Here is an 18,089-nt window from a genome sequence, read left to right on the forward strand (position 1 = left end):
CTGGAAAATGTAACACAAGTTGATTCAAGTTGCACGAACCATGTTTTGACTTGGTTTCTGTATCGCTCATGAATATTCATGAGAGAGCATCTAACATGCAAAAGGTGAGAAAATAGATAAAATAGATAAAAGACATAAAAACCCAAAGTATATATTCTGGGTTTCAACTTTGAAGTATGTTGGGAAATTCCTCTTTTGTTACCAACTATTTTAACTTGTGTTATAACAATGCATATTCATATTTTGATAGGACTAATATTATGCATGACATGTAGTTAGTAACCATGCCTTAAACCTTTTCAGATATCAGCCCATATATAAAGAACTGATACACTAGCAATGTATCTAGGAATAGGATGTATACTCTAGGTATACAGATAGGTAGACCTGTATAGATTAGGATGTAGGTCTTGTACTATAGTGTAGAAACAGGTGTATGTGATTCGAGGCCCGGTTATGTAGATAACATACTAGTACTGCATGCTGTAAATACACGACCATTAATGTTATTTTTCTTTTCAAATTGTAAATACCATGGTAATACCACGGTAATACCATGGTAATACCATGGTAAAATCACCTCAGAAATACCATGGTATTGTACCATGGTACCGGTACCATGGTATTTGGTAAGCACAGTAATACCATGGTAATATACCATGGTACATGGTAAGAGCAGTAAAACCATGGTATTTTGCCATGGTAATACCATGGTAATGTACCATGGTTTTACCAGGGCAAAATTACTAGGTTTCCATGGTTCATTACCATACCATGGTATTACCATGGTAAAACCATGGTTCTTTTTTGTAAGGGGTGACCCTACCTGCCAAAATATCAAAAATCCTTTATAAATTCCCCCAAAATTCTCGGATCACTATCAAAAGTTAATCGTTTGTTACTTGTGTCATTCTCAACCTTTCCTGCAAGTTTCATCCCAATCCGTTAACTATTTTTTTAGTTATCTTGCACACGGACAAACTAACTAACTAACTAACTAACTAACTAATTAACGAACAAACCAACAGTAATGAAAACATAACCTCCTCCCTTGGCGGAGGTAATAAAGGTAATCATTTATGACAGATATGTGGAATCATTCCACAAGATTAGCTAAATCAGCCTTTTCTCTCACTGTGTTAGACACATAAGAATTACAATCTTTCCCAAATAGCATAGACGAGCTAATCACATTGAGTCATTGATAGCTGTGCTGAGACTGTCATCTGATAGCCAAAAGCAATTTGAAGTGGTCTGTTTTATTCCACCTGCATTCATCACTTTAATCATGGAAAACAGTTGAAGGGATAAGCTTGATTTCAGATGATGATAATAATAGTGACTGTGTTAATCTTGTGATGCTCTGAGTGCTTTACAATCTATTATTTTGCTGGTCACTGGAATGAAATTCATCGTCAGTGCACTTGTGTCACTCCCTGGGGAACATGCCAGGCATCTTGCACTACTTTTCTCAGTGTACATATGCTCAACCGAATCAAAGTAATGCTCAGCTTCTTTTATACTGGGTACTCATTTTATAAATCTGAAAGTAGAGGACAGTTTTTAGTCTCAGAAGATTTGTTGGTATCTGTGTCAGGACTGAAACCACTTGAGTTTCTTACCTGCGTGGCGAGATGGATTTCCTGGTCTCCTTGAAGATGGGGCTGGACTGGATGTCACTGAGAGCCGAGAGGACGACCTTTGACCCTGTCAGCGGCAGGTGGTACTCCCTCAAGATGGCTGCCTGCTCCAGCTTGGCTAGCACCACCAGCTCCAGCTCAGAGGCTGACAGGCTTCTTGCATCTGTCGAGGATCAAGGTCATCACAGAATACGGTATTAAAACAGATCTTGGTGGCCATGTGCTAGCAGAATGTAATCATCATCAGATGTGTGTGAAACAAACTTTCTTGGAATTTACAAGACATGGCAAATGATTTTGCTATTTCACAATCTCAGCTGCTTCATTTGTAGTCGCTTCAAAAGTAGCATGATCAGCAATAAGCATTCTACAGTCAGATTTGTGTACTCTAACATCATGCCACGTGAACAACACAGACACATTACAATCATAATTTGAAACAACTTTATCTGGTTGCCTTATGAAGATGGCAAAATATGTAAATACTGCATCTGTAAAGCAAAAAAAAAAAAAAAAAAAGAGAGAGAGAGAGAGAGAGAGAAAAAAAAAAATCCAAAGCAACATTCAGAATCAAATCTCTACAGTGAGCTATGTAGGCTTCAGAAGAAATCAAAATAATGAGTATAATTTAAGCAAGTGAATCAAAGGGAGTTCTTAATAGTCATCATGATGCGAGTACTGCAGTAGCGTGTGCGATTGCTGGAACTTACAGTGTTCCTGAAGGACTTCAACCATGAGTTTGAGGACTTCATCAGCTGTATCTAGTAGTGTGCCCTGTGGTGCGGGAGAGATCAGAAAGTTTGTGTTATGCACATATCTATATTTGCAGATATTTCACATCAACAGACATGTGTGATTGCATCAGTTATGTACAATGTCAAAGATATGGTGTCACTGTGTTAATATGCTAATAAACCACTATCATGGGGGGGGGGGGGAAGGGAAAATCAATTAAATGTTAAAAACTGTAGTAATTTCATTTACTGTCACTCCAACAGTTCAATTCAATGTGTACTTCAAGCACAAATACCAGATATGTCTCCAAAAGATAAGGAATATAGGAGAGAGGAAGTGGTCTACAAAATGACTAGCTGGGAAAACTCAATATTATCACATACCTTGATTCTCTCCACAGTGAGCATATTGGCCTCATTGGTAAACTTCCTCATAGTCACTTCAGACAGTGGGATGCTGTGGAAAGAGTTATCATCTGCACAGTGACAACAGAGAAAGTTAGAATTAGGCTGGAGATAACTTACACTATGGAACTAAAATGTGTGATAGCTTGAAAACAAAACAAAACATAAAACCATGAATTTTGGACTTAAAAGTGTCTTTGAACGACCATTTCACACAGTGAGTTTATCCTGGTGGCCTTTAGAATGTTGACATTCAATGACAAATGCCAACACACAAGTATCACTTACCAAATATTTTTAAAGGAGATCCATTTGCTTTCTGAGTCCTGAGCTACATAAAACAAATCACCCAGCCTCGCAAGACCATTCTAAATCAAACCCTAACCCTCACTGTGCAAAGGAGCACAATGGCATGTCTGCTATCTTGACCTTATTTGGCACAGATGTCCTACACTTAATGCTTGATGAGTACCCATTAGGTTATCGCTTAATTGTATCCCCTTGGCCTTCCTTTTGGACTGTGGCATAATTATGCTTTGGGTGAGTTGGATCCAACTTACTTTCTAGTCAAGCCGGGGGGGGGGGGGGGGGGGGGGAGGGGGAGGGGAGGGGGAGGGGAGGGGGAGGGGAGGGGGAGGGGAGGGGGAGGGGAGGGGGAGGGGAGGGGGAGGGGAGGGGGAGGGGAGGGGGAGGGGAGGGGGAGGGGAGGGGGAGGGGAGAGGGGAGGGGAGGGGAGGGGGAGGGGAGGGGGAGGGGAGGGGGAGGGGAGGGGGAGGGGAGGGGGAGGGGAGGGGGAGGGGGGAGGGGGGGGGAGGAGGAAGGGGAGGTAGCAAATATGTACATTTATGTGCATGAGCACAAAATAGGTGAAAACTTCTATCAGGGTTTTTTGCCTGGCCTACACAACTACCTAATGTTGACAAAGCAATCACAGAGTCATTGAATGGAATGATTACGAGAAGAAACATCTGTAACAGACAAGTAACTCCTAAAAGGAGCTGAAATAACTTTAAAGGCAATAGTTCTAGGTTGTATTGCATGACCCAATCAAGTGTATGGCTAAGGGATGACATAATGCACTAACTATTTATAACACATATACTAGATAGGACAAAACTCATATGGAATGCAAAATGACATTTTGCAGAATGTACTCAGCAAATGCAATGTATACAGCACTATCTTCTAATCAAAAACATAATTATGTGCAAGCTATACCGGTATCTGTTGCCACAATACAACATTCAACATACACCACAACCATACAGCCATCTTATCTTTGCACTACTGAGAATATATGTGACCGTGCACCACAAAACGAACAAAAAGTCGCACACACTGATTTTGTATGAGGACTGGAACTAGGTGAAATGGGTCAACCGAGTCGATCTTGAGTTTTTCATATTTTCTGAAAGAGCAAGTCTTCTTCTACATTATGCTGAAATTTGAGATCATGAAATGGACAGGAAAGTGTGTTTTTAGCAGTTTATATTGAACATTTGTTTTTGCAGAAAAGCGTAAGTGTTTCTTTAGAGTCCCCTTTTCATTTCTTGAAAACCTTGTACACACTTTTCACTTTCAACTCCTATAACTTTTGAAAGGATGATGCTATTACTTTGAAAGTTGGCATTAAGTAAGGACAGAATGTATTAATAAAGCATGCATAATTTCAGTTTAATATGATTTGTAATCCCTTTATTGTTGTTAACCCGGTGGTTTACATCCTGTTTTTTTTTCTCCCATTCATTGCACAACCCGCATGGTTTGGTAAAGATTAAGCGCTTGAATAGACACTGTACTTCAGAGCCTCTTTTCTCAGTTCACACTTTTCCTGAGTGTGTGCTTTCTTTCCAATATTTAGATAGGTTAGGAGAGTTCATTTGACTTGAGTAATACATCATTTTAAAACTTAAAGTCTGTTCTTTCAGAATATGCTCTTAACTAAAATGTCATGTCTGGCGACTTTTTGTGTGTTTTGTGGTGCAGGGTCACTTATGCAGTTACATGATGTTACATGAATTGATGATGACAGGTAAAATGACCACCTATGGACCTATTTATATTTCCAGATAAGATGATCACCCATGAAATCAATATATATATTTTTAATGCAACCAATGAATACGCAACTTCATAGCATGTCTAAAATGCAGGGAAAAAGGTATCCCCATGTACTCAAGTATATCCTAGAATAAATAAATAACACAAATATATACACATCTATGCATGTTTTAGCATGTTGCTGGGTTATGGTGGAATGCGAGTAGATGAGATGATGTGATAATAATGAATTTAACCTTATACAACACACAAATGACAACATTATGAGAAATAGGGAGGGGTCTCGTCGAACTGGCTACCAACCACACATTTCTCCGCTATGTGTACATCAAAGAGGACTAAAAAAAAGGGAGAATGGTCAAAAGGTTTTGACCGTGTCTGACTCTACTTCGTGCCTACCAAATCTGAACTTGTGCTCGGAGGCAGGCTGCGACGCTTGTGACGTGGTGCCTGTACAACAAGACGGTGAAGAGTGTGTGTACATTGCATGTCAGAGGGTTAGACGGTGGGTGCATGGGATATATGCTGACACAGTGGTGATGGCATATTTTACTGGACAATCACTGAGTAGGGCTACATATTGTGAGCAGGGAGAACAGTTATGATTTGTGCATAATGCAACATAATCATGGGCATGACATCTTAACATACCTGCAGAAAAATACATAACAGAAATAGCTGGACAAGAGCTTCAAAGTTTTTGCAGGTCTTCAACACTCATCTGTTTTAACTTCATGACATAATTGACTGTGCTATGATAAATAGCAAACAGTTAAAGAGCTTTCTAACATCAGACTTATAGGACTTGTATGCAGTTTATTAAACTACTAGCATAGAAGCCACGGCATCCTTATACCAGGGTAGTGATATATCACTACAATACATTACTCGTATGTTCTCTGAGGGGCATTTCATGAAGCATTTGGTCAGACAAAGTTGTCGGACAGATTTGCTCTCAGCCAATCAGATGCAAGGATTTCAGTAGCTTGTAACAGTTTGTCAGAAAAATATCCGACCAAAATGCTACATGAAATGCCATCCTGATCTTTAATATCGAAATTGGACCAAACCAATCCAATTCAGGTACATGTACCATGTACAAAGTAATCTTAATTGTATTGTGTACAGAGGAAACAAGGTAGGGTGGGGAAGCAAACCAAATCTTTCAAAACAATGAAGTTGCTTTGCATGGTATGCAACACATTATCACTGGCACAACAGGTACTTTATTTTTCACTGAGTGCCAGTGACAATGCATTGAATACTGCAGCACCCAATAAACTACTAATTTACAGAAGACAGTCTCCTGTCAATTCTATGTGAGTTGAGCTTTGTAATGATGTCACACAGCTTTGCAGTTTGGATATTGGCCTGTTTCTTCTTGTTTTTCGTTTTGTTTGTTTTTTTAATGATGTTTCGCATCATTGAAGGGTATTGTGGACCAGAAAGGTTAGGCTTTACAGGTACAAGTGTACATGTCACTCTACAAATTTACAGATGGGAAAAATATCATATGAGGATCACTGATCAGAAGGTTAGATTATCATTTTTTAACATCAAAATGAAACAAAAATATACTTTGAACTGGATGATACCCTCACTGCACAAAGGAGCTACACGCATAAAGGATTTTTAATAATCCAAAGCAATATATGCCAAGATTGCTTTACATACTGACGCTGAGTGAAATCTACACACGACATAGAGAGTCAGCAATCTGGTTTTTATATAGCTACAATTATACTAAACAATGGATATGTTTCTTGGAGATATGAATATCATGCAATTTTTTTAGGGGGAGGAGGGGGGGGGGTGGGTGGAGAAGCAGAGAAGGGTGGGGGCTGAATAGAGTTGGGGAGATGGAGACTAGGGAAGCAACTTGAAGGGGAAATACTATTTAGCCCTCCATTTAGACATAGTCAAAACTACAATCTAGAGATGTAGCTTTAGTCTGGGCTTGTATGTACTCTGAAAAAGGGGGGGGGAGACAACGAAGCTAGCAGGAATTTTGATGCTGATGAATAATTAGTCAATAATGAGTTATTTCTTGTTAATGAAAGTACTATGAGTTATTATTGTGGTGTTAGCATATATGTAAATGACACAAAAAGTATTAACATGAAGGTTAAGGTATTAGCGAGCTCGTCAAAAGCAATGATGAATTCATCGATGGACATGTTGCAAAGAGTTAAAAAGATTAATATGCAAATGCATGGATGTCCTGTGAAATCAAGTGGAAATACAAAAGAAATTAAATTGAGATTAGATGGCGGTGGAGGTTTACCAGCATCGTCAACCACAATCTTCTGGCCGGGAGCTTTGACCTCCTTCTTGCTGACCGTAGACTTGGCCGGCTTGCTGATCGAACTCACCGTGACGGGAGACACTGGCCGCTGGGCAGGGGAGGAGACCCTGGAAGGAAAGGAATTTCATACCATTCAAATACCAGTTGTGTCATGGTCTTGGGTTATGTGCTTACATGCCCGGAATCATGACCACAAGGTTGTGGGTTCAAGTCCCAACCAAGACAGCACTGTCCTTTTGAAAACAATATAATAGTTCAACATTGACCATTAATCATATGGGCTCTGGTGGAGGTCTAGTAGGACATACATTTATCAACGATTACATAAGGATGCAAAACAACTAAACAAATAAACAATCAAAGCAAACAACAGCCTTGCAGTTCTGATTGAGTATAACAATGAAGTTAATGTAACAGAAGAGTATTATTGTAATAGCAATTGCTGTGAAGAAAGAGCTTTAGTCTGATTAAATTTTAATTTGTTTCAACAACGTAAGTGATGTGATGATGTAGCTCACAATGTCAAAGAGGCTAGATGGAAACAGCAAGGGCATAAAAAAATAAATGCTACAGTGCTGATCGCGTTAAACTTACTACGCGTAGAACCGCGCATCGGTAACGCGTTCACAAACACGTTTCAACGCGAACGCATCGACCGACGGAGCTCCGCCGGTCAAAGTGTCTAGCGCCATCTACGGCGCCTAAGTGAAAGTATCGCGCGTAGCTGCAATGCGATTTTGCGCCGCGCAAAATGTCGCATTGAAACACAATACGATGTATTTGTATATTTTGCAGCGGAACAGAAGAGAGTGATTCACTTAGTTCTTTACACTCGTAATGTTAAGATCTTTGTGAATAATTGGTGCCTTTTCTTTTCGCTCGCTTTTCAGCCTCTGAGGACGGAATTCACGGCAACAGAAAATAAGTGTCTGGTAATACAGATAGTCGGGACTTTCATTTTAATGACCTGTTGATTCGTTGTTGGTCTATCTCGATTTAAAGACGTTTTGCACTCGTTAATTAGCCCTTTATATTGCTGTTCCAAACGATCTACCGAATTTATCCTTCATTAATGATTCTCAAAGTTATGAAAATGAGGTGTCAGAACTGTTTTATTATGTCCGTCAGTAAATCGTTACACATCTGTATTTTTTTTTTCTAAAACGCAAACAGAACGAAACTGCCCAGAAATTGATATATTTTATCAGTGGTAAATGAGCACAGAAAATCGGACGCTATCACGATAGAATCCCATTTTCTTTGCTTATTTTTCCGCTGATACATTATTTCTCAAACATTGAAACTAAATTGCGGCACCTCCTTTTCATACAAAAAAAAAAGTTTGAAGGAAATAAAGCTGATCTTCTGTCTCACGAAGCGAGGTAAACGCGACAAAATTAATACGACGTTTCGGCCGCGAAGTCTGCTATAGATAGCCGTCGGCTGGCAAAGTACTATTCATTTTTTTTTTTTTTTTTTTTTTTTACCTCGCTTCGTGAGACAGGAGATCAGCTTTAATTCCTTCAGTTTCTACACGATGATGGACACCTTCCCGACTAAAAAAAAAGTCAACAATGAAAAAAAAAAGGCTGGTCGTGAAATGTTATCCATGTGAAATGATTTATCTCTTGGCTATAACTTACTTCTTAGTTTATTAACCTAATATGACGTTCGAATTCGTTGTAGTTTTGCTTTGAACGCGTTGAGTTGAAATATATCTCGTTTTCTTTTTAACAAATGGTGTTGACGTTTATCTGATTTTTGTCGTGTTACGACAATGATGCGATTAATCATTTTTTTTTAATAATCTCGTTAATCTCTGTTTCCGGGTGATGTTAGTTTCGAAAGGTTTATTATTCCGAGGGTTCGTTATTCCGAAACACAAATTGCGAATACCGTTATTTATATTCATTCGTTCGAAAATGGAAAAGGCTTGCTTCATTCGAACACAATTTTAGTTTGTGGCGTTTGTTATTCCGAAGGTCGATTGTCGTTTCGTTAGTCGTTTCGTTGGAGTTTCGATATTCTACATTAACAAACCTTCCCTAATTTTCCGACTAATGAATATCCGGAATAAGCGAACCTTTGAAATAACGAACATTCGGAATAACGAACTGAAAGCGGAAAAACAGTACCCGGAGAAAGCGCTGAAAGCGAACGCCTTGACTTTTGATGCCAAGGCAACAGCTATCCAGGAGTGCATGACACGTTCAAACGTTTTACGCCTTCGTCTCGCCTTTGTCTGGCAAAGTAGTATTTATTTTTTCGTGTTTACCTCACTTCGTGAGACAGCAGATCAGCTTTATTTCCTTCAGTTTCTACCACGATGATGAACATCTTCCCGACTAAAAAAAAAAGTCAACAGTGAAAAAAAAATAAATAAGGCTGGTCGTAAAAAATATTAGCCAAGTGAAATGATTTATCACTTAGCTATAACTTCCTAGTTTATTAACATAACATGGCGGTGAAATTCGTTGTATTTTTGTTTTGAACACGTTGAGGTGAAATTTATCTCGTTTACTTTTTTCAACAAATGGTGTTGACGTTTATCTGATTTTTATCGTGTTACGATAACTATCGTGTTACGATAATTATGCGATCAGTCATTCTTTTTTTTTAAATTATCTCATTGATCTCTGTTTCCGGATGATGTTAGTTTCGAAAGGTTTATATTTCCGAGGGTTCGTTATTCCGAAACAAGCAAATTGCGAATACCGATAGTTATATTCCTTAGGTCGAAAATGGGAAAGCTTGCTTCATTCAAACACAATTTTAGTATGTGGCGTTTGTTATTCCGAAGGTCGATTGTCGTTTCGTTAGTCGTTTCGTTGGAGTTTCGTTATTCTAGATTAACAAACCTTCCCTTATTTTCCGACTAATGAATAGCCGGAATAAGCGAACCTTTGAAACAACGAGCATTCGGAGAACCTTTGAAGTAACGAACACTCGGAATAACGAACTGAAAGCGAAAAAACAATACCCGGAGAAAGCGCTGAAAGCGAACGCCTTCGAAATTCTGACGCCGGGGCAACAGCTATCCAGGAGTGCACGTTCAAATGTTTTACGCAGGGGCAAGCATTAAATTGGCGCCTCTGTCAACTCTTGACGCTTGTGGCATTTTGTTTGTTTTTTTTCGTTCGTCAGATTATTTTATAAAATCTTGTTTTATTTTTGTTTGGTTTGGTTTTTGTTTTGCTATTAATTTGTGATGCCATGAGCAGTTGCTGTCACTGTTCCTGTTACGGCCGAACTTGTACCCGTTATGTACTTATACACGTAAGTTGTTTTTTTTACATTGTTTTTACTGTTCGAAATTTATTATTCAAATAATAATTTTCCGTTGGTTTTGAATTCTATACTTTACTGAATTTGTGTTTGTGTTACTTGGAATACTTATTTTTTTAGTGTCATGTAGATATTTGAAATTGCACATTTCGTATATTCTGATATTTTTTCCGCCTTGATATGACAACGCTGTTTCATTTGGGTTGCGCCCATTCCAGCAACTGATGATTTGTTAGTGTAAAACGTAGTACTCTGTAATTATCTATTCAAATCTATTTCAAATAAAGTTAAGCATGGATGTCTTTGTTATATTGTTTTGTTTTTTCTTGTTCTAATTATGTTAAGCTCTCTAAAATCAGCTATATAAAGAAATGCAAAACTTTTGTAGTGCTGTTAATTTTATGAATAGGAATTTATACCTTCTTTACATTCAACCGTTTGATATGACTACAACGAAATTGAATTGTTTTTAACGTAATGTTCGTTTAAATATTATTCAGCTGTCAATAGAAATGTAGACATAAACCATTATTGTAATAAATTTTTATATCTCGGTTCACTGTAGCTTATCTTATGTACATTTTGCAATTATTCATGTACGTCTAAAAGACTTGAAATGTTTCCGATTCAATTCACTTTAATAACAAAAAAAAAAAGTAGATTTATGTCGTCATTAGCTTACTGAGTCTCACTCATTTGCAGAATACAAATCAAAATTTCCAAATATTATAGAGAAATTAAAAGTCCATGACCTTTCTTTCAAGTGTGATTAATTTTTCACTTATTTTGCTTGGTCAGGTTAGGTTTATCAAAATCGGGTTGATCTCAGAGTCGAGTACTCGTGCAGCGAGCCCAAAGTGGCAGTTTATTTTCGTCATTACTATGCGTTATTAGAAAAAAAAAAAACCCGTTCATATTCTCACCGTTTCTCTTTCAGTTATCTTCCAGGCTTTTGGTGTCCACATTCGAGACCCTCACTCGACATACTTACTGACACTGGCACAAACGTCTGCTACACTGGCATGCGCAACAACAAGAATTCCACGCTTGTTTTTTACGGACTTTTAAAAACAGAGGGGGAACGTTCCGGCCAGCGGGTCTGTGAACAACGGAAACCAATAGAGCATACACACCCAATCTCATACAAATACTTGCAATTGTCGACAATTTTTGTTCAAAGCTATTTCGTGTAAATGATGTCATGAAAACAGGGACATGGGTGCAGTAGTTTTACAACTTTCATTGGAGAATTCGATTGGGTTTAGTACAGAACGTATTATCATTATTACTATTCACATGTTCTCAAACCCTGTGTCCAGGAAAGTTCCCGTCCTGGTTCAGAAAACCCAATTACCTTGCAACGGTGTCTTTCTGTGGTTTTTTTATTTTTTTATCTTTTGACAGACTGTATTTTATTGCATATTTTCTCCTGGTGAATGTCTGTTAATGTATACACACTTAGTATGTCTAAGTGGTCATGTTTATAAGAAAACCAACTGTCCATTCTGATAGTGGTGATGTATTTTTTCCCCTCATAGCTGGAAATGTGCGATAAGCAACTTACGTATTTCTGATGACCACAATCTATAATCTGTTTCCTGTCAGAGTCCTACCTTTTCTGAGATGAAATAGATAGTGAATATTAGTTTCTATTATGTGTTTCGATTGTTTTGCCCCTAGTCAAGTAATTCCTTTTCGAATTTGTAACCTTTCCACATTTTACTTAGCCTATACATTAGAAATTCAAGAACAATTAGAAAGGCTATGAATCCTCATGCAGCTGAAAAGGCGTTGATAATATACCACTTGTATCACTGAATACTTTTCGTATTGTTTCAGCTTTTTTTGATATTTCAATTGCTCTATGAAATTTTATTTAAAAGAATTATGGCTAAAGTATCCATGTATACATCTCGTATGACAGCCTGCCGTACGCGTTTATTATTAAGTTCCATGTAATCCTTTGCGTTGTTAGATATGCTTATTGCAACTAAGCGTTTATTATCAGCAGACAGGTGAACATGAAATTACGGTCATGACTATATTGCATTTTATACGTACCTTTAAAGGTATATGTTACAACTAGCCCTTTATAAAACGGAGACTACGTAATCCGGGATACCAAGTATTTTTCTTTAAACTGTTCATAAAGTTATGCACAACTTCTGAATGACAGAATTTGAAGTGCTTAATGTTGATTGAGGTTCTTCCCGACGTTTTGACAAAGTGAATGAGGCATAATTATGACTGCGTTATGAATGATTTTGGTTCAATGCTTATCTGTCACTTCTTCCATTTAACTGGTTTCTTTTGACAGTACTGATTCAACTGACATCTGCATATTTCCAGCTTCCATGATATGATTAAGAGTAATTGAGAAATCATTATCGGTGTAACATGATAGATACATGTATTCGTAATTATTACACAGTGTACCTATGATATCATGTAAAATGTATGATAATATGGTTACAGGGTGAATATTTTCAGTACGATCATATAATAATTTGCATGAAGGTGTCCACATTTAAACTGAAACATATAAGTCAACATAAAGTGATAATAAGATAAAGTACCTCGTGTACATATATATTTTAGGCATTTCATTTAATCGCGCTGTGTATATCTACGTCACATTAGTACCAACAATGATGGTTTGACGAGTCCATCCCCAGGTATACTGATAATTATATATCTAAGGATACCTGGAAAGTCCAAAGCAGGGTAGCGACGTGAAAAATCAATCATGGATGGTAGTGTTTGTTATTATGTTGACAATTATTTTAGATTGGTCTAAACATAACGTTGGATATCACCTACGAATCTTGTATTGGTTCTTATGCATTTCAGACGCATGCATTCTCGCTGTAATCATCATAACGACGTGAATTAATGCGTATATTTGGATTACAACCAACACAAAGTGTGCATAAACATGAACAAACATGCTTCATAGTGCAAGACGGACTCGGTCTATCTGTGCCTTGCGTGACTTCTAAGTTCCTAAGTTCCATTATGATTCTATCGGCCTATATGTTTTTTTCCCTCGTTATAAACGATCGTGAAAAAATCTATCGTATGACGTTAAACTTAAAAAAAAAAACGTCTACAATTGAATAAACGGCCACTTGTGTTTAATATAGATTATGTAGGTGAAGCCCGTATATTCGCATCATAACCAGAAAAGGTAATAAAAAATGAATATATTTCCGTTGTAAAGCCAGCCACAGAGTTTGAATGGACAAAATGTGAATAAATATGCTCAACTGAGTGTGAAACACCTACTGGGCCTACGTGTGTCTGGCTTGATGTCTAAAGTGTTCATGAAATCGGTTACGATTATTTAGGCAAATATTACTATTAAGACAATCATGAAAGTTCCATTATTTGCACGTTTTATAGGTTATTTTGTTCGTCGAAGAACCACCCACTTTTGTTAGAACGTACGTAAAACGCATACATTCGCATTGTAACCATCAAAGGTATCGAATGAACGCGTATATATGCGTGATAAAACACCAAAACGTGTAGATACATATGCTCAATAGAACTGACATCGCAGTTATAGTAATAGGGATGGGAAGGGTCTCTGATTCAGTAATAAATGAGTGAAGGATAATTGCCAGCTATTAGAGTAAATTTGTAAACACTATAAAGCATTAGTTGCTAACCTTAATATAAAATTTATACCAATGAAAATGGCTCTTATACAATGTACGCACTGTATAGAATGAAAAAAAAAAAACAGCAGCTCGCTATCGTTCTGTAGCGGGAGATTTTGAAGCATTTTAAAGGCTCACATAGTCCTAATAATCTTGTAAACATTAATGTGACCCTTTATACTCTCTACAGAATCATGAAAGATCTGTAGTACACCTAATTGATTATCTGCGCATCGAATAAGCGCCATCTTCTGTTTAAATATACGCAAAACGCGTACATTCGCATTATTTCCAGTAAAGGTATCGAATGAACCAATATGCTTATTAACCACCAAAACGTGTGAATTAACATACTCGACAGAAATAACATCGCAGTAGTACAGAAATGGGAAGTATTCCTAATTCAGTAGTTAATGTGATTGAAAGATTATTGCCATCTATTAGAGTGAATTTGTCAACAATATAACGCATTATTTGCTAACTTATAACACAAAGGCCGCAACAACTCCCTCCCTCCCTTGACACAGACAAGAACATTCCAGTCCCTAAATAAGCTACCTGTGGAATAATTTTTGCTGAGCGAAATAATATTGTGTCGAGATTGATGCTCAGAATAGGCCACTGAGAGACATTAATGAGGCAATAATCTCTTGATAACATGTTTTTCTACCACTTTCAATAGAAACTGCCGGGGCAGAATCCTTTCGTAATGGAATATACATTTCAAAAGGCGGACATACGGTTTACAGCAGCAAAAGATATTGAATAATCATGATATCTCTTATAACCACTAGAAAGCCATGTTTGTGTTCTGATAAATATACATGTACCAATGTGAATAAACCTGGTCAGCAGTGAATAATAGACCTAGTAGACCTTCCTGTACCTGGCTTGACGTCTTAAATGTTTAATGATTCATTAGGATAATGTGAACTTTTTCTATAGTCTCTAAAATATCTTGAAGACTATAGTTAGCACGATACATTATTATTTGTGCAAAAAAAAAAAATAAATAAATAACCGCCCCTCTTGTGTCTAAATACATGTATACGTAGAACGCGTAGATTCGCATTATTGCAAGTTAAGGTATCGAATGAACGCATTTTATTTTGTATGCGTAATAACCACCAAAACGTGTGGGTAGACATGCTCAATAGAAATGACATCGCAGTAGTAAAAGGAATGGGAAGTTTTCCTTGTTCAGTACTAAATGATTGAAATATAATTCCCATCTATCAGAGTGAATTTGCCAACAATATAAAGCATTTTTGGTAACTGAATTCATAGGCCACAAACACCCCCCCCCCCCCTCCTAATACGAACAAGAGCATTTTGGTCCCTCAATAACCTACTTCTGGAATGATTTTTGCTGAGCGAAATATGATTGTGTTAAGATTGATTCTCAGAATAGGCCACTGAAAGAAATTAATGTGGCAATACTTAATTTATGACATCTGTTTTTGTACCACTATGAACTGGAAACTGCATGCTGGGCAGAACCCGTAATAGAATACTCTTGTATATACATTTTAAAAGGCGCACATTCGGTTTATAGCAGCATCAGATAATGAATTAATGCATATACAGCTGTACTTCTCTTACTGTATCTTATAGCCGCTAGATAGCCTGTTTGTGTTCGGATGAATATACCGATGTAAATAAACCTAACAGGGAATGATAGACCTATACTGGACCTATCTTTGTCTGGCTTGCGAATGAACGCATATTAAATATTTATGCGTAATAACCACCAAACGTGTAGATACACATGCTCAATAGAAATGACATCGCCGAAGTAACAGGAATAGGAAGTGTCCCTGGTCGAGTCGGGGGGGGGGGGGGGGGGGGGGAGGGTGTATGTGGCCTATATAGTTACCAAAAATGCTTTATACTTGTAGTGTTGACAAATTCACTCTAAAGCATACGCATTTACTGTATTATCATTTGGTGTTGAAAAGGGTTAGGGTTAGGGCTAGGGTTAGGGTTCAGAAGTAAATTAATGTGGCAGATCCCTTTTGTAATGGAATACTTGCATATTCATGTCAAAAGGCAGACATTCGGTTTACAATAGCAAAAGACAATGAATAAATGCGTATACTATGCTTCTCTTATAACCGCTAGAAAGCCCGTTTGTGTTCGGATGTATACCGATGTATATAAACCTTCTCTGCAGGGAATGATAGACCTACTGGACCTTTCTGTATCTGGCTTGATGTCTCAAATGCTTACATGATTCATTAGGATGTGAGCTTTTATAGTCTCTACAAAATGGCGAAAGATCTATAGTACGCACGACAGATGATTATTTTTGTGCATCAAAAAAATAAATAAATAAATAACCGCCCTCTTGTGTCTAAATACATGTACAGAACGTGTAGATTCGCATTATTGCAAGTAAAGGTATCAAATGAACGCATAAATATGCGTAGTTACAATCATAACGTGGAGATACACATGATCAATAGAAATGACATCGCCGAAGTTACAGGAATGGAAGATGTCCTTGGATTAGTAATGATTGAAATATAATTGCCATAAATTATATTAGAGTGAATTTGTCAACACTAAAAAGCATTATTTGGTAACTTAACTCATAGAGCCCATTTATTATACTTTGCTGTTGTTAAGGATTAGGGTTAGGGCTAGGGTTTGGGTTAGAAAGATATTAATGTAGCAAATCCCTTTTGTAATGGAATACTTGCATAATACAGGCAGATATTCGTTTTAAAACAGCAAAAGATAATGAATAGATGCGTATGCTTCATAACTGCTAGAAAGTCTGTTTGTGTTCGAATGAATATACCAATGTAAATAAACCTCGTCAACAGGGATAGATAGACCTATACTGGATCTGTATCTGGTTTGATGTCTTGATGCTTGCATGATTTTTTAGGATAATGTGAGCTTTTATAGTCTCTAAAAAATCGTGAAAGTCCTTAGTACGCACGATATTTGTGCATCAGAAAAAAAAAAACACCCTCCTGTGTTTAAATACATGTATACGTATAGAACGTGTAGATTCGCGTTATTGCAAGTAACTTATCGAATGAACGCATTTGTATGCGTAATAACCACCAAACGTGTAAGTACACATGCTCGATAGAAATGACATCGCCGAAGTAACAGGAATGGGAAGTGTCCCTGGGCGAGGCGGGGGGGGGGGGGGGGTAGCGGAGGGTGTATATGTGGCCTATATTGTTACCAAAAATGCATTATAGTGTTGACAAATTCACTCTAAAGCATACGCATTATCTATCTTTACTTTTTGCTGTTGAAAAGGGCTAGGGTTAGGGTTAGGGTTAGGGTTAGGCTAGGGTTAGGGTTAGGATTAGGGTTAGAAAGAAATTAATGTGGCGGATCCCTTTTGTAATGGAATACTTGCATATTCATTTCAAAAGGCAAACATTCGGTTTACAACAGCAAAAACAGTGAATAAATGCGTATATAATATGCTTCTCTTTCTTATAACCGCTAGAAAGCCCGTTTGTGTTCGGATGTATACACCGATGTAAATAAACCAGGTCAACAGGGAATGATAGACCTACTGGACCTATCTGTATCTGGCTTGATGTCTTAAATGTTTACATGATTCATTAGGATAATGTGAGCTTTTATAGTCTCTAAAAAATCGTGAAAGTCCTTAGTACGCACGATTTTGTGCATCAAAAAGCCACCCTCCTGTGTTTAAATACATGTATATGTATAGAACGTGTAGATTCGCGTTATTGCAAGTAAATTATCGAATGAACGCATTTGTATGCGTAATAACCACAAAACGTGTAGATACACATGCTCAATAGAAATGACATCGCCGAAGTAACAGGAATGGGAAGTGTCCCTGTGCGAGGCGGGGGCGGAGGGTGTATATGTGGCCTATATTGTTACCAAAAATGCATTATAGTGTTGACAAATTCACTCTAAAGCATACGCATTAACTATCTTTACTTTTTGCTGTTGAAAAGGGTTAGGGTTAGGGTTAGGGTTAGGGCTAGGGTTA

General features: G+C 37.6%; 1 protein-coding gene across 1 annotated transcript in view; it reads right to left on the minus strand.

The window, feature by feature from the left end:
• Window positions 1-18,089, minus strand: part of LOC139722916 (cilia- and flagella-associated protein 54-like) — a 117,877-nt gene that overhangs the window by 16,721 nt on the left and 83,067 nt on the right. The window contains exons 49-52 of the mRNA XM_071634198.1: window positions 7,125-7,252; window positions 2,759-2,850; window positions 2,351-2,414; window positions 1,623-1,803 (exon numbers count right to left, since the gene is read on the minus strand). Coding sequence (XP_071490299.1) covers window positions 1,623-1,803; window positions 2,351-2,414; window positions 2,759-2,850; window positions 7,125-7,252 — 465 coding nt within the window. The remainder of the gene's footprint in view (window positions 1-1,622; window positions 1,804-2,350; window positions 2,415-2,758; window positions 2,851-7,124; window positions 7,253-18,089) is intronic.

The sequence above is a fragment of the Diadema antillarum genome, unplaced genomic scaffold (assembly GCF_040938485.1).
Source record: "Diadema antillarum isolate AM-2024a unplaced genomic scaffold, OU_Dant_1.0 scf00000177, whole genome shotgun sequence".
In the NCBI taxonomy this organism is placed as follows: Eukaryota; Metazoa; Echinodermata; class Echinoidea; order Diadematoida; family Diadematidae; genus Diadema; species Diadema antillarum.